General features: G+C 44.0%; 3 protein-coding genes across 3 annotated transcripts; 2 read left to right on the forward strand and 1 right to left on the reverse strand.

Moving 5' to 3' along the window:
- Window positions 1-7,178: 7,178 nt before the first annotated feature.
- LIPT1 (lipoyltransferase 1) lies at window positions 7,179-9,607 on the forward strand. Its single transcript, XM_065655091.1, is given in 3 exon segments — window positions 7,179-7,261; window positions 8,150-8,347; window positions 8,350-9,607. Coding segments are annotated over 2 exon segments (1,230 nt in total). The 5' UTR covers window positions 7,179-7,261; window positions 8,150-8,295; the 3' UTR covers window positions 9,528-9,607.
- Window positions 9,608-13,246: 3,639 nt separating this feature from the next.
- MITD1 (microtubule interacting and trafficking domain containing 1) lies at window positions 13,247-17,224 on the reverse strand. The gene is made up of 7 exons (XM_065643541.1): window positions 16,984-17,224; window positions 16,671-16,772; window positions 16,423-16,559; window positions 16,254-16,340; window positions 15,477-15,592; window positions 15,088-15,148; window positions 13,247-15,005 (listed from the first exon to the last, which is right to left on the reverse strand). The coding sequence occupies exons 1-7, from the start codon at window positions 17,222-17,224 to the stop codon at window positions 14,910-14,912; spliced, it is 840 nt and encodes a 279-aa protein (XP_065499613.1). The 3' UTR covers window positions 13,247-14,909.
- A 28-nt stretch (window positions 17,225-17,252) lies between these two features.
- Window positions 17,253-20,861, forward strand: MRPL30 (mitochondrial ribosomal protein L30). Its single transcript, XM_065657634.1, has 5 exons — window positions 17,253-17,407; window positions 17,851-17,931; window positions 19,548-19,694; window positions 20,519-20,592; window positions 20,679-20,861. Exons 1-5 carry the CDS (start codon window positions 17,357-17,359, stop codon window positions 20,809-20,811), a joined length of 486 nt encoding a protein of 161 aa, XP_065513706.1. The 5' UTR covers window positions 17,253-17,356; the 3' UTR covers window positions 20,812-20,861.
- The last annotated feature ends 2,315 nt before the right edge of the window (window positions 20,862-23,176 follow it).

Below are 23,176 nucleotides of genomic sequence, written 5' to 3' on the forward strand. Positions count from 1 at the left end.
GGATGAAAACAGCGATGTGGGTGCATATCACAGATTGGCATAGTCTGGCATATGCAATAATACCTCCTATTGTTGGTTTGAGTTGAGTTTGGTATTAAAGCACCCTTAGCCACCTTCAATTCAAACCTCCCTATGCCCATTTGCACACATACATCATAGGCCTCACCCCTGATTAATCTGAAAGCCTCAGAGAAAGGCAGCACAAGCAATGCTTCCAGGTCAGAAGATTTCACAAAGCCAAGCAGCCACACCTTGTCACTCCAGCCCCAGGAGAGAAGAGACGCATTCTAAAATTGCCACAGCTCATCAGCCAAGACAGACAGTGAGATCAGGGAGCTCAGCTGAACACCTGTACTTTAATTACGTTCATCTCTTTCAGAAACTAATATCCAAGGAGACACTTCTACCAAGTGTTGGGAAACGGGAGAGGTGCCTGAGGACTGGAGGAAAGCAAATGTCACTCCAGTCTTCAAAAAGGGCAAGAAGGAGGACCCAGGTAACTATAGAACGGTCAGCCTCACCTCCATCCCTGGGAAAGTGATGGAACACCTTATCCTTGGTGCCATCTCAAGGCATATCAAGGATAAGAGGGTCATTAGGGGCAGTCAATACGTCTTCACCAACGGGAAGTCGTGCTTGACCAACCTCATAGCATTTTATAAGGACATAACCAGGTGGATAGATGATGGCGAAGCAGTGGATGTGGTCTACCTTGACTTCAGTAAAGCATTTGACACAGTCTCCCACAGCCTTCTCACAGCTAAACTGAGGAAGTGTGGTCTGAATGATCGGGTAGTGAGGTGGTCTGGGAACTGGATGAAGCAAAGAGGCCAGAGAGTCATGGTCAATGGGGCGGAGTCTGTTTGGAGGCCTGTATCTAGTAGAGTGCCTCAAGAGTCAGTACTGGAGCCAGTATTGTTCAATATATTCATCAATGACTTGGACGAGGGAATTGAGTGTACTATCAGCAAGTTTGCTGATGACACCAAGCTGGGAGGGGTGGCTGACACGCCAGAAGGCCGTGTTGCCATCCAGCGAGACCTGGACAGGCTGGAGAGTTGGGCGGGGAAAAATTTAATGAAATATAACAAGGGCAAGTGTAGAGTCTTGCATCTGGGCAGGAACAACCCCAGGTTCCAGTATAGGTTGGGGAATGACCTGTTAGAGAGCAGTGTAGGGGAAAGGGACCTGGGTGTCCTGGTGGACAGCAGGATGACCATGAGCCAGCACTGTGCCCTTGCAGCCAAGAAGGCCAATGGCATCCTGGGGTGTATTAGAAGGGGGGTGGTTAGTAGGTCAACAGAGGTTCTCCTCCCCCTCTACTCTGCCCTAGTGAGACCGCATCTGGAATATTGTGTCCAGTTCTGGGCCCCTCAGTTCAGGAAGGACAGGGAACTGCTGGAGAGAGTCCAGCGCAGGGCAATGAATATGATGAAGGGAGTGGAGCATCTCCCTTATGAGGAAAGGCTGAGGGAGCTGGGTCTCTTTAGCTTGGAGAAGAGGAGACTGAGTGGTGAGCTCATTAATGTTTATTAATATGTAAAGGGTGAGTGTCGGGAGGATGAAGCCAGGCTCTTCTCGGTGACAACCAATGGTAGGACAAGGGGCAATGGGTACAAACCGGAACACAGGAGGTTCCACTTAAATATGAGAAGAAACTTCTTCTCAGTGAGGGTAACAGAACACTGGAACAGGCTGCCCAGGAGGGTTGTGGAGTCTCCTCTGGAGACATTCATAACCCGCCTGGACGTCTTCCTGTGTAACCTCATCTCCAGCAGAGGGATTGGACTATATGATCTTTCGAGGTCCATTCCAATCCCTAACATTCTGTGATTCTGTGATTCTGTGATTCTACAGATGAAAACTCCAGAAATTACCAAACTGGCTTGACAAGAACAAAACAAGTGTTAGGTAAGAAAGACTTAATCTTGTGAAAATACCCTTCCTTTAATTAAACCTTGCCTTCTACCCAAAACCCATCTAATTTACTTATGTATTTGTAAGATATATGTGCCAGTTGTATTGTCCAGAATAAATATTACCTTTAACATCACACTTGTTTCTTGACAATGTCAAGCATTACCTTCACACATATAATAAACCCCAGTCTGAACTCATTCCCACTTTTTAAGCCTAGGACTTACATATTAACTTGTTTACAAACATTGTAAAGTTAAAATGTCAAGGTATTACAAGGATAATTACACTTTTCTTCATTCCAGTAACAAAATCGTATGAAAGAAATTACTTAATATGTTTTCTTATACCCCAAAAGAGTTCTTATTTACAGCACCTCTAGCTGCACATCTCTTCTTGGAATAGCACAGACAGTGATAAGAAGACTGGTGCCTTTGAAGAAAATGACATGAAAAGGGTAAGGAGGCTATGTGAATCCCGTGACTCCTATTGCTTGCTCATGTCTGGCATGGATATAAACGGTCTTTGAAAGAGGCTGCTTTAGGTAGTCCCGAAGTCAAGCTGACACATCAGACAAAATGTACTTAGTCTCTTCCCTGTTAGGCATTAACACAGATTTTATATTCTGGAGACAGTGCTGAGTGAATGACAAGTTTTTTTTGGCAAGCTGCCACTATTAAGCATTCATGGATAGAGGTCACCTTTTTGGAAATTAGGAGTAATACCACTGAAATGTGATTCCCACCCAAAGACACAAGAAACTGGAAGATTTTTAACTTCCAGAAAATGGGCAAGAGAAACAGTCTTTTTCTTTTCCTCTCCTCATCCTGCATTTGGTATGGTGGAAATAACCACAGAAGATTCTGCATTATCATGTTTGCCTCAAAAAGAGATGTGAAAAGACAGCATTTCAGGTTTTCATAACTTTATCAAAATTATTCTTCATGAATATTCATTTTAGGAGTAAATTTATATATTTTTAGTTGGCATTGTTCCGGTATGTCTGTGGATTTCTCTAAGTGATGTATGGTGAGTTCTCTCTTATATGTTAATGCTGGTTAATGTTTTGCAGAACAGTTGCTTTGCTTTTTCTGTACCAAACAAAAATTTGTTGATCAAAGAAAGAATGAAACTCAGACAGAATCGTTTTCAAAAGCAAAACTAATAATTGCTGTATTTTGCAGGCATGTGATTTATAGTTAAGATGTAAGAAATTTTAAAAGTCCAATCCAGAAAGGTTTTTATTTAGGTCCACAGAGAAGATGGCTTTAGTACAGCTTTGCACTACCTCTGTTACATTAACCTCACCCTCCAAAACTCACAGTTTCCTACATAATGCAGTCCTCACTAGATTGAGTGAAGAGAGAAATAAATCATGGTGTGTACACTTTATTCATTGGGAATGTATCAGATACCACATCCAGAAATTTGGGACAAATCAGGCCAGATATTGAAACATCATAGTTTGTTCCAAGTTACCTTGATTGTTGGGGCAAGGGTGGGCATCAAGGATGTGTTTCTGTAACAGAACGCGCAGCCTGCTTAAGGAGTCAAAAGGACACTAGTCCTGTTAGCCAACATAACATGGTAGAGATGTTTTCTTGTGTTGATGTTAATTTGATAGACTTGCCCCTTTCCTGTGTTTCCAGCAGCAAAAAAACAAACAAACAAACAAAAACCCCAAACAACTCATTATAAGAGTAGTAACTGAGGTGGGTGGTGGGAAGTTCAAGCAGTCTGCATTGCTAGCGATGTGAATGCGGTAAAACATGAATGCAGAATTGCTTATCGGGTAGCTGGGCTATGAGACTTGAACCAAAGCAACAGTATAAGTCTGGCTTATTTACTGGCCCATGAAGAACGAAGACCTCCAATTGTTACAGGGAGGTTTGTGTTCTAAGGTGGTTATAAGGACTGACAGAAAATGAGGAAAATCTCTCTAAAATTAGTTGGGACATTGTTAGGTTCCTAAAAAACATTTAAAAATTTGAGATTTATGATGAGAACAGCAGAGCTAAGGTGACAGAGTACCTCTTACTGCAGAAGTTCAGTTGGCAAGCTGGATATTTGAAGTCATGTCTAGGAAGGTGTTAGTTGGGTCTACCAGGAAAATGATGGCGGCTTTATTAAGACTTGGTTCAACCTCTCTTCTCCTAAGATGAGCCTTCTTCCCTCCTCTTGCCCCACTCACATCTTCATGCATAATTCAGCTTCTGCTAGAGCAAATGATGAAAGTAATAAATCTTCCATAGGCTGCTGCCCGAGGCTCTGTGAAAGTTAACATCGGCTATGCAGATGGATGTTTGCCTCAGACTTCCACCACAGGGAAGTAGCCCAATGGCTTTGGAATTCCTGCACACAGAGACTGAACCCAGAGTTGCATTCCTAAAGTACCAGAATAAGTGTCTGTCCTGGTTTTGTTAAAAACAAGACCAGTTTCTCTTTTAGTGAATTTTCCTTTCAGCTAAGTTCTTCTAAGTAACTGCACTTTTTTGAAGTTGGATACATGTTTTTCCAGACATAGCAATGGTATGCAAGGTCGCTGATAAGAATGCACGTCCCGTCCCGTAAGTGAGAGGGGCGCATTTGCAAGGAGGAGCGAACTGAACAGGTGACTAAAACTAAGTATTCCAACCCATCCACATCATACATCATATAAAGGTAGGAGATCACGAGGGTCTTGCTCTCTTCGACTATGGCTGGCATCAGGGGAGGACCCTGCCTGCCATCCCTGCGATCTGAGGCCTAGTGACAGATCCTGCATCCCTGAATCCAGTTCCGGTTTGCTGCATAGTCCAGCCCAGGACTTCTGGGTGCCCGCCCTGCAGCTGCTGGAGCAGTGCTGAGCTGTGCCAGGAGATTCAAGATTGGTTTTGTATATTTTGTATTATTTTCTCTATTTTATTAGTAACATTAGTAAAACATTTTTAACTTTTTCCAACTTGGAAGTCCTCTCTCTCTTTTCCTCTTTGCCCTCCTATTGCCTTTCCTTAGTGGGGTGGGGGGGGCTGCGGGGGGGGGGAATGGGGAGGGGATTGACAGAGAGCATCTGCCATGGTTTATTGTCGCCCTGCAATTAAACGGTGACAGTGTCATTAACGTAGATTTTGCTGGATTGTACCATGGGATAACTCTATATCCTGAAATTTTATGTGTCTCAGGATCTTGTGCTGGCTTATAATGTAATACAATCCTCTTTATAAATTCATAATTCTTGCTTACTGCCAGAATATCTCTAATTATCTTGCTGGATTTGTCTTCAACAATAGCCATTTTTCAAGAGAGGTATTTGCTGTTGCATGTCTATTTTATCCTTCAGTGCAACAGAAACACACCCATGACATTTTTACCTGTCCACCTAGTATTCTGCACACTTTACATTTTTAGCAAATTCTAGTTCTAATTAAAAGAACAGAATTGCCTTGGTTAGGCCCACAGTTTTCAACTTGAAAAAGAAGAGTGTCACAGCGCACAGTATGTTTTTAGTGACACCCCATGGCAAAAATGAAGGAACAAGCTACAAAGTTCAGAGTTAAGTGCCAAAACAGAAACAAATGGTCTCGTATTTTGTTTGCTTTTTAATAACCTCAGAAGTCCCACAAGATGCATTTCACTTTCTCTGACCAGTGTTACAGTGCCCAGGTTCACTTTTGCATTCTGCCAACTGCCTCAAAAGCTGATCTTCCAATATTTGGAACACTACATCAACACATTTTTATGGACAAATTCTATATGCTTTTTACCCTATGCATTACAGAGTAGTTCACCCCACTGAAAAGTTATCGCCAGTCTAGTTTAGCAACAAGCTATGCCCATTTCAAACTGCTTAATTACCAACCTTTTTTTTTTTTTTAATGTGATAATACAACCTGCCAAGTGCAGGGGCATGGTGACATTTTTGTTACTTTTTCCTCACCGTACTACACCCACACATTTCTTTTAAGAGTTGGGTAAGGAATTGTCACGCTCTTCAGGATCCAGTTCTTCAGTAGGAAACAACCCTAAGCTCACATCTTTAATCTCTGAAGCCTTTCACCCTTTATCCACCTTGTGTTCTCCTTCACCTTTCAGGGAATATAGCTGTTCTAGTACTGTTTCTTCAATCAGAAGGTAAAGGCAATTCAGGCCCCATCATAAACAGTTTTCTTTATTGGTAAAGCAAACATATGAACACCTCACACTCAAAGCCAAATCACTCCTCAACTAATTTCACTGTTTCACCCAAATAAGGATATCGACTCGGTGTTTCTTCCTAAGCTACCTAGAACTGGAAAGAAGAAAAATTACCTGTAACTGTTCCTCTTCAAGAGTCTATGTGAACTATCACAACCCGCTGTCCTTCCCTTTTTCTCTGCAATTCTTTCACATCTTGGGACTCCAATATTGAGGAGGAATGAGAAATAAAGGCATGCAATGTATCATTTATGAATGCATGCACACCACCAAGAGGTATATAGCACATATTTGCCCATATAGATATTACTGTGCATAAAAATTTCAACTAGTAGCGCTGTTGGCCCACAATGTAAATACAGGCAACAGTTCCTGAAGAAGAGTTACGGCTAAGGTCTGGAAGATTTTAGGAATGGCTTCAATCAACGCAAATCCGAAGACAATCTGCTGTAGGCGATTCACCTTTGTCTAGTCTGTCCATTTCCAGTTTGTTAATGAATTATGCTATCAACATTTAGTTTCTGTATGTTCACAAATGCTGTGGACAGTTTCCATTTATTTGACAACCCTCTGTGCATCTGTGTTAACTTGCTCAGTCTCCCTTTGAACTCATGGAAGCTTCCAGCACCCAGAACACCTTGTGGAGAGGAACTGCACAGCTGGGTCCTGCACAAAGAACCATCCATTTTATCCATTACACATCTGCCTCTTTGCGATGCTCTGCAGGTAGTGTTGGGACAGGTCGCAGAGATCTTTCTTTAATATCACTTACTATTTTACAATCTCTTACCATAGGAGGTGTGTTTTTTCTTTTGTTTTTACCAGGCTGAAGAGCTTTACCTCAGCAGCACGTAGCGGAGCAGCTGACCCTTCCCACCCCTCCTCACCTCCCCCCGCCGCACCCCGGCCCGGCCGCGCTGGCAGAAGCGCTGCCCGCCGGCGCCGCTCGCCGCGGTGCCACCCGCTGCCCTCAGCTCCCCCCGAGCAGCTGACGGCCCCTCCACCAACCGCGGGCCGCCGCAGTTCCCCGCTCCTCTCTCCCTCTCCGCCTTCCCCCGGGCGGCAGAGCCACGAACCGCCGGCCCGGATGCCCGCCCCGGCACCTCTAACCCCGGGAAGCGGAAGACGTTCCGCAGCGCGCTGAGGGGCCGCCGACGGGCCTGTCCGCGCCGTGAGTAGCGCCCGGCGCGCAGGGCCGGCCGTTGAGGGGAGCGGAGCGGGGGGCAGGGGGCGCGCCGCCTCCGTGCAGCCCCGCGGGGGGACCCGCTGCCGCTCAGGGGTGGCCTTGGCTCTCGGGAAGAGCCGCCGTGGGTAGCGAGACACCCGCGCCCAGAGCAAAGCGGCGCCCGGGACGGCAGCGGGTGGTAGCGGCTCCGGTAGCCCCGCGGGGCTCGCCTCGGCTTTCGGTCGGGCGCTGCTGGCTCCAGGACAAGAAGCCGTATAGATACTACTACTACCTCATTAATGTTTATAAATATGTAAAGGGTGAGTGTCAGGAAGGTGGAGCCAGGCTCTTCTCGGTGACAACCAATGACAGGACAAGGGGCAACGGATGCAAACTGGAGCAGGGGAGGTTCCACTTAAATATGAGAAGAAACTTCTTTTCAGTGAGGGTGACAGAACACTGGAACAGGCTGCCCAGGGAGGTTGTGGATTCTCCTTCTCTGGAGACATTCAAAACCCGCCTGGACGCCTTCCTGTGTAACCTCATCTGGGTGTTCCTGCTCCGGCAGGGGGATTGGACTAGATGATCTTCCGAGGTCTCTTCCAGTCCCTGACATTCTGTGAAGCCTTGGCCTGGCCGGCTCGGCACTGACCCAACCAGCTCGTGAACTTGTTGCACCTGCTTTTTCCGATCAGATCAATGAAAGAAAAAAACCAAAACCGAACAGAAAACCCAATACACCCCGGCCAAACAAACAAACAAAAAAACCATAACAAACCTGGACTGCTAATACTAACTTTAGCAAAATACACAAAGTAAAATTATATTAGCAAGACTGTGTTGAGTGAGGGGAAAATACACAGTTTGATTCAATTTCTTCCTTTGTTCTTTTAGGCACCAGGCTGCTCTGACAACCCCAGCTTTTACATTAAGCGCACGTCGGGGTTGGAACGGCATCGCAAGCTTCAAGAGGAGAAACATGCCTTGTAACTCACATCAGCTGGGGAGCGTTGCTGCTTTGGGAACAGTGGGACTGCATCATGACAGCCACTAGCATTTCATTTCTGTCACAACAGCAGGTTGTGCACTTGCCATGTTCAGCTTTACCAGACCAAGTATTCCTCCCGTCTGCTGTCCAGTTATTAAAAACATGGTACTCCGGTCATCACTAAAGAGCTGCCTTCAGCTATCCTGCATCCTCAAGACTCCAAAAGCTGATTTCAGAAGCACAACGAGTGGAGGCCTCATTATCCAGTCTATTTCTAATGATATTTACCAAAATCTAGCTGTGGAAGACTGGATCCATGACCATATGAATTTAGAGAACCGACAGGTCCTTTTCCTTTGGAGAAATTCACCTGCTGTGGTAATAGGGAGACATCAGAATCCCTGGCAGGAATGCAACCTCAGGCTAATGAGGCAAAAAAATATAAAACTGGCCAGAAGGAGAAGTGGAGGAGGGACAGTTTACCATGACTTAGGCAATATCAATTTGACTTTCTTTACAGCCAGAAAAAAATATGAAAGAATGGAAAACCTGAAACTAATTGTGAAGGCACTGAAAGCCTTGTGCCCCCAGTTAGACGTACATGTCACTGATAGATATGACATCTTGCTAGATAGGCAATTCAAAATCTCAGGTACTGCTGCAAAGCTGGGAAGGACAACTGCTTATCACCACTGTACCTTACTCTGTAATGCAGATAAGTTTGTTTTATCTTCTGTGCTAAAAACTCCTTGTAAAGGGATAAAAAGCAATGCCACTCCTAGTGTTCCTGCCTCAGTGAAAAATCTCTTTGAAGAGGATCCTAGTTTAACTTGTGAGATGCTCCTGGATGCCATTGCTGAAGAATATGCCACACAACACCAAATAGATCATCATATCACCTTAGTAAATCCAGCTGATGAGACTGTGCTTCCTGGAATTAGTAATAAAACTAAAGAACTACAAGCCTGGGAATGGGTGTATGGAAAGACACCCAAGTTCAGCGTTAGCACGTGTTTGAACATGGTCTATAAAGATTCTGTTATTGACGTTAAAGTAGATCTGGATGTAAAGCACGGAAGGATTGAAGTCTGTAACATTGATCTGCCAGAGCAGTGGCTGCCACCAGCACTGTGCAGTGAACTGGTGAACAGCTTTACTGGCAGTAAGTTTTGCCCAAATGAAATCACTACACTAGCGACAACATTACTAAGAGTGTGTCCACAAGATGATGAGATGCACAGCAGGTGGAATCTGCTGTGTGAGAATATGACAAGGTTAATGTGACTTGCATTTTGAAAGTGTAAGTTAAACTTCTGCTGCTTTTTAATTTATTGAAAATAAAATTAAAACATGAATTTCTACAAGCTGAATTTTTCTCTTATTAGGCATTAGAGCTGTTTAGCCTTGTGCTTTTGCTTAACATTACCTACTAGCAATTAGATTTCACACTGCCCATACCCGAGGTTCCCAAACTGCAGGATGCAGCCCTGTATGGCTCCACGCTGAGAGACATCACTGCTGCTTAAACCAGGGAAACTGGCGGAGGCATCCAAAACTGACACTGTGGCAGAGAAGGTACAAAAGGCTGACACAGATGGCCTGGGGCAGAGGGACAGCTGCTGCTCTGCTGCTGCGCTGGGCCCCCAGCCTGCATCCTGCTCCTTGCGGATAGTGGCTCCAACTCCATGTCTCAGTCCCCGAGCTGTGTGGAGATGGATGTGCCCCTGGTTTCTGGTTGAAAGTCCTTTCTTGGGTGGTGCTGGTGACCCTCTCCCTCCCTACAAGCATGGTAGTAAGCTAAGCTCACCACTGTGTAGTGCATCAGTGTAGCAGCTGACCCTAGGTTTCCGGTAGCATACTCTGAGATGTCTGTGCTTAAAAAAAAAAAATTAAAAGATAAAATAAAAAACAAATTGAAAGGTACAGCAAAGAAATTGTCCACACTGGGTACCTCTCAAGGGGAGGGACCCTGAGACAAAAGAGGCTTGGGCTTTTAAGCCCTAACAATCTTTGCACCTGGTCTTCATGTGTCCTTCACACACTGTCCGTGTGCCTTTTGCTCCAATGGTAATTCTGGGTCTGGGATTTTTGGTTTCTTTTTTGGATTCTCTGTCCTTCAGGCAGCTTTTTAACTGTTCTTATCTGATTTTTTTGCAGCCTCTGCTGACAGTTTCCTCTCTATCTCGTGGTACTGGTCTTCAAGGCCCCCCATAGCCAAGCAACAAGGTTAGGATAAGTTCACAAGATGCAACCTGGAATTCCAGCAAGCCTGGCCACTCATGCTAAGTTTGGCTATTCATACTAAAATAGGTTATTCAAACAAAAGAATACAGCTAAAATAATAAAATATGATTAAAATGTTAGTTTGATTAAACGCATTCTGCAGCAAGTTCCAGCCTGGTTTAGGGCTTCTGTCTGTGCATATGCAAAAGCAAGGGAAGGGTTAGGAAATTCACTGTGGGGGTTTATGTGATGAGGGCAGGAGAGGCTAAGTGAGACGGAGGCTGCATGTGCCTCCTTTGTACCTGCACTGCCTGGCACGAAGCCGGGAGTCCCTGCTGCCATATGTACTGCTGTCTAACCTAAAAGTGGGACTACTACATCAGGAAATAACTTGCAAATACAGATCAAGGAGAAAAGGGTTCCTTACGTTACCACCTAGGAAAAAAATTGCTACTGAAGGGCAATAGTGAACTGAAAATGACAGTTTCCATGTGAAATAAAAATAATAGCTTGGTATAAATAACATCATGAAAGAAAGGCTCAAGATGTATTTCGCTGTTGTTGCCAAATAAGCAGAATGCAATTTTGATCAGGTTGGAACAGAAGCAGTTTATTGCTATAGCTGTAGGAGAGAACCCAGTGCAGCAGTGACAGACTCTGCTGATATGAACTCTGCCCAAATGAGGTAGTTACAGAGTTTATATACCTTTATGTTACACAACTCTTTCTCCACCAAACTGCCCTTGAATAGTGGTGTTAGTTAAATATGAAGTGGAAGGTTCATCTAGCAAAAAAGGCATAAATTCACCCTGTCGAGGTGTAAGCATATCAAGGTAAATTCCATTCATGGCACAATAAATAGTAGAACCCATTTTACATAGAAGTCTTTTCCCAGGTGGTTAACTGGGGTGGTAGGACTTAAAGCATGGTATCCAGAAATGAGGCAGATGATTACAAAGGGCTTGTTACCAGATAACATATGGGTTGTCCTGAAATACCAACGGTGTTTACTACTTGTGAAGATAAGGGAACTGCAGGAAAATCAGAGGCACATAAAGTGGATTGAGAAACACCAATATCAATTAGGCAAGTATATACTTAGGCAAGATAAATAAGGACCAGTCTGGCCTAAAGAAGGTAAAGGAGCAATGATGTTTATGTCCTTTGGGTTGTCATAATCACATTCCTGAGGCTGTGGCATGAGGGAAGAGTTGGGTGGAAAATTAGGGTGACTGAATCCTGCTGGACTTCAAAGTCTTATGATTGGGTCTCTAAGGACATTCTGATTTCCAGTGTCCTTGTTGTCCATACAGACAACCCTCGGCTGAAGCTCCAGTAGGGATTTCAAAAGGTCTCTCACCTTTCCAAGCTGCACCAAGGGGGTTTTGGCAGGGATCAGTCTGTGATCTTCCCAGGTGAAGCAGTATGTATGAAACCAAGTCACAGCACCAAATTCTGTCATGGAATAACTGGAATGCAGTATCAATCAGGTCAAAACAGTAGTGGCTTATTGCTATGGGAGAGAACACAGAACAGCAGAGGGACAGCCTCTGCTGATATGACCTCTGCCCAAGTGAGGCCATTGCAAAGTTGATATACTGCTGGGTTATACAACTCATTCTTCATGAAACCATCAGATAAGAACCATGATGTGGTAACTAACAGCGGCCACTGAAATTTTTCAAATAAGGAGGCTCTACACAGATTAGGAAGCCCTAAACAGTCTCTCCTTTTATGAATACTTGCCTCCTTGGCTAATTCAATTGTGCTGACCACAGGAGACCCTTACCTGCAAATATTTAACAAGTGGGGCCTGCAAATGGCTGTGAGGTGTTACTATGTCCCTTCCACACTGTCCCCTTTACAAGATGGCTGGTCAATCAGCATTCAGCAGGAGGAATTTGCATCGCTGAAGTGACCTGCCTTTAGCTAGGCAGAGCAGTCAGTGGGGGTGAATCCAGCCCTCTGCTGGGACTGGCAGTCATGCTGCAGGACTGAATGACAGACTCTGGTGGGGAAGGTGGCTTAAGGCCATCTCCACTGATTGTGCCAGGAGGGACAGTCCTGGCTGCACAACCTGGGGGATGACCTGACATACTAAGCGTGAGTGGCAGCACAGAACATGGCCTGGAGTCAGTAAATTGATTGCAAAACTGCACTCTCAGATTTCTCTGATAATTTTTTCCCCACTCATCAATGCCTATTCCTCTTCACACCTGGTGTTCCTACTGGCAGGGAAAGGAACTATTCAGAAACAAAGGGCTTATAGGTAAAAATTGCAGTGCAGCACCAACTGGGACGTCACTAAAGGCTTAGTTGGACATACATACAGACACCACATATCCATGAGATCTGTAAAAGAAAGCCATGGTCTTAGCTACTGATTTATAGTCTCATTATAAACCAGAAAATGTTCTGGCAATGAACAGGCAGGAGAGGGAAGACCATGCTTGCCTCGTGTGGTATTTGTAGAGGACCACATCATAGGAGCTTACTACTAGAACAGACAGGCATATTGTATTACAAGAAATAAAGATTTTTATTTCCAATTGAGTATAAAGATTTAAAGTTGATCTAAAATATTTAAGGTGGCCTTTTATTTTGCCTCTGTGTGTTTGAAATTGCTGGACTAGGTTAAAACATACAAAGCTTGACATTTGGGAAGCTTAGTGTATTTACAGTGACCCTTCTCCCAAACATGGTTGATCTATAAGGCATTGCCCAGCTTCCTGGAATTACCCTGTGTAGTGCAGAGAAGAATTCAAACAGAGGACTAGAACTACAAATAATAAAAAATAACCTTTATTCCTATTTAAAATAGGCATATATTATACACAACTGAAGAAATCTGATGACAGCCACCAAAAACCTAGTATCACAGCAGCAAGCCAGGGAGCTTCTATGGAATGTTTCCGGGGACCAACTGGTCGCATACAGCTTCTGTGGCATGTATATTATTCTTTTTGCTGATGTTAACACTGAAAAGCTGAGACATTATTATGCAAAAGGATAAAGAAGGCAAACCACTGGCAAACTGTGACCCAAAGAACAAGGCAAAGACCAGCTCTGTTTCTTCTTGATAGCTATGGAGTAGATTTGTTGCATTAGAAGCAAGAGTAAAAGAATAGCAGCATTAGATGATAGAAGGTGAAAGAACAATAAAGCAAATAATTAAAAAGTTATAATGAAATAGACCAGCCATCCAGAAAAAGAAACATAGGACAGAGAAAAATTCTAGCACTGAACATGCTACTAGAATATGGAGGCTTACTGTATTACAAAATACAGAAAATGTAAGGCACCTATCAGTCCCTGAGGCTGAAAAGATTTTGATGTGATCTGTAAGAGAGGCTACTGCCTGTTCTTCATGTCAGAATATGGGACTTTGATGGATTCGTGCTGACAATGATCAAGAACTCATGTATTAGGAGAAAAAGCAGCAGCAGCTCAGGTGCTACCTTCTGCTTTCCAGAGGATTAAGGAAAGACAAGAAAAGACTTTGTCTTTCTTCCAATTAGCATATTCCTTAGAATCATTATTAATAAGAAAGTTTCAGGGTATCCAACTTGTGGCAGAATTTTAAAATATTATTTTTCAGGGGCTATCTTAGTAGCCGGGAAACAGATTACTGCAGTTCAGACTGGCATGACTAGCTGGAAGGACAATAAACTTGCAAGTCAGGGAAAAGTTTGGCAGAGGATAATACAACCTCTCCACACCTAATACAAAGGATGGAAATCAGGCATATGACCATATATCACAGAATAAAAGAACATATAGGAGTGACAGGGAAAAAATACAGCTGTTTGCATCCTTTCCAGCCCAACATCCATCATGCAGAGACAAATAAGATGACCCTAAAAATGTCTCTATACTGAACACTACAATGTTTGTATGAAGTAGTTTGGAAAATTGAATGGTATGTTTGAGGTTACTAGTAAAGTTTGCAAAATCAGGTATTACGGGTATGACCAAAACATGCCAGAACAGTAGTCATGACTAGAATACAGGAATTAAAGGAAATAAATAAGGCTGCTTATAAAAGAGGACATGTGGCAGCCCAGCTTCAAATGTTTGTGAGGCAGTCAAATAAAGATTAAAAAAACCCAAAATTTGCCTCAAGACAAAATTAATAGTAAAAATAGCAATAACAAAAAAAGGCCGAGAGACAGTGTTGAGGGTCTGTTATGAAACCAAGATCAAATTTAGACACTGATTGTGTTAATTAAGATTATGGGAGAACTACAGTGGAGGAACTGTACAGTTGTGCTCTCTCACACTGAAAAACCTCAAATATTCTTAAACCTATAGATTATAAAAGCTGCGCTGGACTAAGCGCTTAGAAGAGTTGCTGCTAAGGGTGGACAGCTGGATTCAAGCAGCATGTTCCAGCCCTACATTTTCATGCTTATAAAAACACTCATTAAAAGCAGTCATATCTGATCACATTTTCTTTGTATGTTTGGTATGAAAGACATCCACTGTTGTTTCATGACAAGGTCGCAAGTCAAAGTCACAGTATCCAATGCTGAAACGACCCTGCAGAAATTAACAGAATTGACATGGTGAAAATAGTATCAGCTCTTCTACAGAATAAGTTAAGAGGTCAACGCATTCTTACCAGTGGTTTCTTAAAATAATCAAGACCCCTTCCAATCTTAATCATCCATCCATTGTTGAATCTGTTGTAAAAATTCACAAATTTGAATACTATGAGTATGCTGAATAAAAAAAGTTATATCGACATGATCCACAAGCTCCTTGTTTCAATCACAATTATCTCCTAGTGTAGCTGATACCTGTATGAACACTGTTCTGTATAAAGAGACATCTATTATGTTCACAGTTAGAACACATGAAACTATGGAGGGCTGATTTTATCCAGTGAGGGCCACTGCCTTTCACTTTTGTTAACCACAGCTGTAATTAGAAGTTGTCTCAAAAGTAGTTTGACTTAAGTAGTTTGACTTCAAATAACTGGCATTCACTGATGTTTTTTATATCACCCACCTAATTTCTCGATCATGTATTGAAGAAGAAAATGCAATATTCAGTGTTACTCCATAATTTCTCAATGATTGTTGTATTTCTTCCAAGCCACTTATCTGCTGACTCCTCCCACTACCCTGTTAAAAGTAAAAATAATGTGGTGTTTTTCTTTTTTTAATCATGTATTCTACTTCCGGCCACCTATTCCTAAATTCACCAACAAAACCTTCTTAGTAATAACTTAAACCAAAAGGAAGTAACTTGGATGAAGGCAGATTTGCAGTTTCAGAGACAGGATAAAAAGCAGACATTACAGGTACACTTGCTAAGGAATGCTGAGGAGACACTCACTCTCAGCCATTTGAAACTAGATACCTAATACTATTTGAGCCAAAATAAATGCAGTGATAGTTTGAGAGGTTTTAACTCATCAAAGCCTCTAAAATGACAACTACATAAAGTTCTTGGAAGAGAAAAAGCCATGTCTAAATAGATGCTTTGGCTCTGATGACATTTTCCATAACAAAATTTTCACAAAAATATCTTTTCCATTTAAGATTCTGCTCACCAAGAATTTGTTAGAGCTATCAGAAAACTCTTAACTCATAAATTGCTTATGTTTGACTCCCACTTTTTATTTTTCTCTTAATCTGTGTCTTCTGATGAAGGCATCAGAACGTCAGTCTAACACGTACTGGTAAGTAAGCACAAATCTATATTTAAAGACATTGTATATACATATTTGCATGTGGTATCACCTGACTATGGGGAAATAGAAACCAAAGTCTAGACACTTACTTCATCATAGGAAGTGAGGAGGTGGATTGTTTTCACCTTGCACGGCCCCTTAACTAGCATCTCACAGAATCGTAGGAAGTTATACAACTGCAAAAGTGTTATTTTATTTAGTAACTTGGAACTTTTTTAATAGTTACATCTGTATTAGTTACACCGAATATCTACTTGCCTGATGAACATTCCTAATGTACGGGTCCTCCACCCAAACTTCAGAAAGAATCTCAGTGAGGTACTCTTGGAAAACCTTTTCGTAGCTGAAACCCGTCGCATTGTCCTCTATCCTGATTTGCTTATGGTATCTGCCATCTGAAAAGAAGTCTCTCTTTCAGTAAATATCACGACACAACCCCTGCCTTAACCGCGATGTTCAGTAACAACAGGTATTTAAATGCAAACAGATACACCCCAGCTCCCTACCTTGTTTCTCTTTTTCAATGTGTTTCTTAATGTCTTCAGCTCTGGTCATGTACTCGGATATTCTCCCTCGGTAACGGTGCTTTTTGGCCTCATCCTTCGTGGCTGTGAATCAAAGGCGCCCAGGCCAGCTCTCCTCAAGGCGGGGGGCGCTGAGCCCTGCCTGCCTCCCGGGCACACACCGCCAGCGTCCCCGCCAGCCAACGGGGCCGCCAAACGCGGCTCGCGTCTCCTCAACGGCTGCAGCAAACGGCTGCCAAACCGCCCCTCGCCCGCCCGCCGCCGCCGCCGCCGCCGCCGCCGCCCCGACCGGTACCTTTCACCACCTGCAGCAGGAGGTCGATGCCCTCCTGGTAACACACCAGCGACTCTTGGAAGCGAGACGCCAGGTCCAGCTCCACCGCCCGCTTCACCGTCTCCGCCCCGGCCCGCTCCAGCGCGGCGGTGCCATCGCCCCCCGCCCGCGACATGGGCGCCGCGGCGGGGACGGGGACCGGGACGGGGACCGGGACCAGGCGGCCACGGCCCCGGCACTGCCGGGGGGCCGCAGTGCGCATGCGCTCCGCTTCACCCGCCGCCCGGGGAATACACGCGGAGGCGGACTGCGTTGTGTCTCACCGTTGTCCTTCCGCCAGCGCGGGACTGAAGCGCCGCGGCGCCGGTGCCCGGCCGGAACGTTGCGCACCGAGATGGCGGCCGCGGCGGGCCGGGCCGGCCTGGGGCACGCAGCCGCTTGGAAGGTGCTGGCCCGGGCTGGGGGTTGGTTGGGGAGCAATGTATCGCTGGCGGCGCGCCTCTGGCCGTGCGCGACCGCTCTGCGGCGGCGGCGGGGCCTCGCCGTGCGGCGGCGAGGGGCGGCGCGGAGCGGCCGTGTCGAGGCGGGGCGGTTACGGGTGGCGCGAGGAGCCGAGCGTCGCGGTGCTGGGAGCTTCACCCCCCCGCCCCGGGGCGCCCCCGCCGCGGGGCCCGGTCGGTGTCTCCCCTGAGGAGAGAGCGCGGCCGGTGGAGAGGCCGAGGAGCCTGTGGGCGCCCGGTGTCAGCACAGGCCGTTCTTCAGCCACCCGGAGGTGTGATTGACACGAGATCTGCGCCCTGCCGGCCTGAATTTGGCTGTGTAATCTGTTTGCACGTATGAAGAGCCGTAAGGGAACTGCAGACGAGTTGTGTCCTGCTCTCTTTGCAGGTGCTGGGGAAGAGGATGGAGGGGATGGCGCCCACAGCGTGGGTTCGTTGTCTCTTTACCAGGTCAAGGATTCCAGACTCGGTACGTGCTTCGGTAGCCGAGAAACTGAAAAACTGGGATTAGACTGCTTAATTCTGTGCTTTCTGTGGTGTGACAGACTGCTAGAGGCTCTGAGATGCGCAGGTACGCAGTGCGCCGGGTGAAGGGCAGAGCCCAAAGGGTCGTAGTGAATGGGGCTACGTCTGGCTGGTGACTGGTCACCAGTGGTGTTCCTCGGGGCTCAGTTCTAGGGGAACAGTTCCGTTTAGTGTTTTTATAAATTATCTGGATGCAGGAGTTGAATGCACCATTGGCAAGTTTGCTGATGATACCAAACTGGGAGATGCTGTTCAGTCTCTCGAGGGACAAGAGGCTTTGCAGAGGGATCTAGATAGATTGGAGCATTGGGCTATGATTAATGGCATGAGATTTAACAAGAACAAGTGCCAGATTCTGCTGCTAGGGTGGAGTAAGGCCAGGCACCAAGTATAAATTGGGAGAGGAGTGGCTGGAGAGCAGCCCTGCAGAAAGGGATGTGGGAGTGCTGGTCAACAGCAGCTCTGTGGGAGTCAGCAGTGTGTCCTGGCAGCCAGGAGAGCAAACCACATCCTGGGATGCATCAAACACAGCGTAACCAGCTGGTCAATAGCGGTGATTGTCCCGCTGTGTTCAGTGTTGGTGCGGCCTCACCTCAAGCACTGTGCACAGTTCTGAGCCCCACCATTTAAGAAGGATATGAAGGTCCTTGAATGCCTCCAGAGGAAGCAGCAAAGCTGGTGAAAGGGGTGGAAGGCCTGTCCTGTGAGGAGCAGTTGAGGACTTTGGGCTTGTATAGTTTGGAGAGAAGGAGGCTGAGGGGTGACCTCATGGCTCTGCAGGTTCTGAGGAGGGGAAGGGGAGAGGGAGGTGCTGAGCTCTGCTCCCTGGGATCCAGTGATGGGACATGTGGGAATGGCTCAAAGCTGCGCCAGGGGAGGTTTAGACTGGACATGAGGAAGCATCTATTTACCGAAAGGGTGGTGAAACACTGGAACAGGCTTCCCAGAGTCAATGCCCCAAGCCTGTCAGTGGACAATTTGGACAATGCCCTTAACAGCATCCTTTAACTTTTGGTCAACCCTGAAGTGGTCAGGCAGTTGGACTAGGTGATCATTGTAGGTCCCTTCCAACTGAAATATTAAATTCAATAAATAAATAAACCAAACTGATGGGAAGTTTGACTTACATTTTAAATTTTTACATTTTCATTTTTAGCTTATCTTTTTGCAAGATACCATCTAGTGTCAGTTGGCTCTTTTCCTTAAAATTATCCTTAAAGCCTATGAAAAAATTTAACATTCAGAGGCTCTTCAATGAGATGCGTGTGGATTAAGTACTGTGCTGGTACAGTGTGTTGTCCCTGTATTTCTCTACAGTTATACGGACAAACTCAATGAATTCATCAGCAAACCAGTATAAAAATATGTTTGACTTAATGTTACAAAAGCTAAATTTGAGGTAACTTGTTGGTGCTCTGACCTTTTGAAAAGAAGGGTAGTTAAACATGTAAGAATGTTTACCAAGCTTGAGGTATGTTTTAGAGAGTTATTTTGTTAACAATAATAATAATTCACATATTTAGGGAAAAACCCTCTGCTTTTGTGGACTTCTTATTCTAGGTATTTCAGCCGCGGCCTGGAGATCATGAAAAGTATGGAGGCGACCCTGAGCAGCCCCACAAAATCCATGTTATTACTAGAATAAAAAGTGTAATTGGTCGCCCGTATTGGGAAAAGAAGATAATACATGATCTTGGACTGGATAAAGTATGATTGCTGTTCTTTATACTTATTGTGTGCATCAGAAATGTAGAAATATAGGGTAGAATTAAGGTGGTGGGTTCTTTTTTGAGGACCTCAATTTTGCAGTCACCAAACTTGGATTGCTTTACAGCTGCTATAAATTTATTGAGAAAGTGATGATGCGTTTAAGAACTGAGAGGAATGTTAATGGCAAGTGCCCTTTTAGTGGGAATTCAGAATATCATTGTGTGGTATCACTCTGGATGCCTGAGAACTTCACTTTGAGAATTCTGCTAAAATAATAAAAATAGATTTGTAAATACTTTGAATTCAGTTTTTTCTGTGGGTCATATTGTCCACATGTTGAAGGTAGGTAAATAAGACTAGTTTGTTAATGAAAAGGCTTCCAAATCCAAGACTGTAAGAATTTGTGTCAAAGGTGTTTTTATCAAAATTATTTAGACCAACAACACATTGTGTAAAGATTCATCTAGTCAGTGTTATATTGCAGAGAAAAAAATGTGTGGTTGATCAATTTAACTGATTGATTCAATCTAACTGAAGCAAGCAGTCTTTCTCCTAAACTTTATAGTATTTTTAAAAGTTGGAAGAAATTTGAATATATTGATAATGTAATGGGAATAAAGCTGAATTTGTCATTTTACCGGAATAGAGTTTGATCAAGTTTTGATTTCATATTTTTATATGTGTTCTTGATGCATGAGATTTCTCTAAATCTTACATTTGCAAATGTGGTTTATATTTTTACTGACAGCGTGAAAAGTTTAGTGAATGGAGATTTGGGGTTTGGCGATGCATTTGTAAAACCTGTCCTATCCTTTCTACAGGCACATCAGCCAAGACTGCACAAAAATATCCCTTCTGTGAATTCCAAACTGAAGGTTGTTAAACATCTGATAAGGTTTGTTAACTATTTGTTTAATTTGGAACACAATGTAACTCTCTTCTAGTCATAGGACTTCACTAAGCAAACTCTTCTGCCTGTAGAATACAACCACTGAAACTACCTTATGGGTTGCCAACAGAAGAGGAAATGTCGGACACCTTTCTTACAAGCAAGGGAGAGCTCGTCATTAAACGGCATCTGAAACCTGTGGAGCAGAAAGAAATTAAGCCGTAAGATGCGCTTGTTGGATTTATATTTTATAAAATAAATAATTTAACTCCTGAGTTAAGAGTTTGTGTATTAAATGTAAGCTTAATTCTTACCCTGTCTGGTATGAGTGATGGAGGTGACACTGCTTAAAGAAGGATTACATGTGTACAAATATAAAATTCAAGATTGATAATGTTTGCCGGAAATATTAAATGAATGATAGGCTTTCTTTCCTTGTGTTTTAACTTCGTGGCTAGATTACTGCAGTTTATGGCTAGCTATGAGAGAACTTCATAAAGTCAGATAAGCCGAGAAGTAAGTAGAATAGATCTAGCTATTGATGGTGAGGGCACTTCCGACTAATAGTAAAGGTTTGCAATGACAGTGCATGACTTCATCTTTATTGTGTGAAGGAGGGAACTGGAATTGAAAAGCCCTCTGTTTGCCAGTTACACAGGAGCTGACTAGCTGTCCACCAAGAGTGTCATTTGTTTGAAGCAGGCATTTGGGGGACTTATCTTGTCATCCAGCTCTCACGCTTGTTCTTAAGCAAACAGTCTGTCACCTGGCCTCCTCTGTAGCTTAAAAAGTACCTGAACTCCCTGCTTGGGAGTAACAGGAGGAGTGATTCACATTTTGGTAGGTTGTATAATTTGTCTTTCAGGAAATGTGCCATCTGACGTCATACATATTTCTTGATCCTAAATGTTTAATAGTACTAGCCTAAGAGCTGCAATCTGTGTGAAAGTTGATGCTTGTCCTTTTCTAAAATTGCAGACTTTAGAAATCTGGAGACCCTAAAGCATGCCTCTTTGATGCAAGTTAGTAATGATTGGCTGCAAGCTTGTAAAATAGCACTTTTTACTGAAGGATCTCAAATAGTACTGTATGCATATTTTTATTTACAGTTTTAAGAATTGTGGCCAAAGTTAGCAAGCTGCTGCTATATCTAACGATAAAGTAGTTTTCATTCCAGCAAGCATAAATTCCGTAGTTTAACACACTGTGAGCCTCTCCCACACTACGCACGCTGCGGAGTTAATCTTAATGACTGTGTTGTGAGAAGATCAGAGGGATACAGTTGCTGGAAATGAATGTTTATCCTTTCTGCATGCTTGCAGAGAAGAGTAAACACTAGTAGGAGTTCAAAGGTACAGACAGAGGAACATAAAAGCTGGAGACACTGTGTGCAGAAGAAAAAGAAGGAAAAGCCATGGTAGTGGCATTGAAGTGTAATGGCTTCTGTGGGCCTGCTGAAGGCAGAAATGTGAAATTGAGCTGAAAAATATCAGTTTCTCAACAAGCTACAGGCTGTGTTTGGACAGATGCAGAAAATAACTGGTGTCAGTCTGAAGTATATAGAATAGCAAGGCAAAAGTGAAGCAGAGAAATGAATGTTGCTTTTCTTCCCTCCCTGTTTACTTCCAGCGTCTGCATAGCATCTTGTGCTGCAGTGTGTTACAACTGCAGCCTCTGTGGGATGGTGACCATGTTCCCACAGGGAGGTACTCAGTAAAGCTGAAATTTCAGCCATTTTGAAGGACTATGTGTAGTGCATTGAAGGTACAGGGCATGATTAAAAGAGATGGCACAGGTACCAGGGCCCAGAAAATTAGGCAAATGGGTCTCGTTGCTGAGGGACAGCAAATACAAGTCTTGTAGCAAGCTTGGTGGCCCAAAGTGCCCAAGCCAAGGATTGCTCAGCCTTTCCAAGCACATTCAGGATTTGTGTCCACAGCACTGCAGCCTGGTGAGTCTCCAACAGAGGGAGTGCTGCCAGTTCTATCATACACAGAATGTGTATGGATATGGATCTCCTGTTCATTATACTATACAGATGCTACAACCTTCAAAAGTACTGCAGTGTAAACCAGAAAGAATGTGCTAATGAAGAAACTTGCTTGGTACTGTGCACAACATAAAAAGTGTGTGATAAACTACCTTAGTTAAAGCAGAGCTAATAACTGCTTCCCAAGTACAGAAAAAGGAAAATGCTTTGGATAGTACCTGTTATTTCTGGGTAAGATGTAGCTACTTACAGCTCTCTTTAATTGACAAGACAGCAATTTTCATGAGAAAGGAAATTGTGTTTTCTTATGATTTTTAATATATGTGTAGGTTTTGACGTTTCTGAAATAATATTTCCTCCAAGGTCACAACTGTCATACAGTCAGTCTCCTATCCCACACCTCTGTATAAGCATACTTCCTCTAAAGATTTGCTGTCAGGTCTAAACCCTGAACCAACAGGGTGCACAAGCAGCGTGTGTCCACAACTTTCCATTAATGGAGCATTGTAAATGCTTCATGTAAATGGTTATGAAGCACAGGTAAGAGATACAGGCTGACTTCAGATGATGGCAAAATACCTGTTGGAAGGTACGTCGCAG

This window comes from Caloenas nicobarica, chromosome 1 (genome assembly GCF_036013445.1).
Source record: "Caloenas nicobarica isolate bCalNic1 chromosome 1, bCalNic1.hap1, whole genome shotgun sequence".
NCBI lineage: Eukaryota > Metazoa > Chordata > Aves > Columbiformes > Columbidae > Caloenas > Caloenas nicobarica.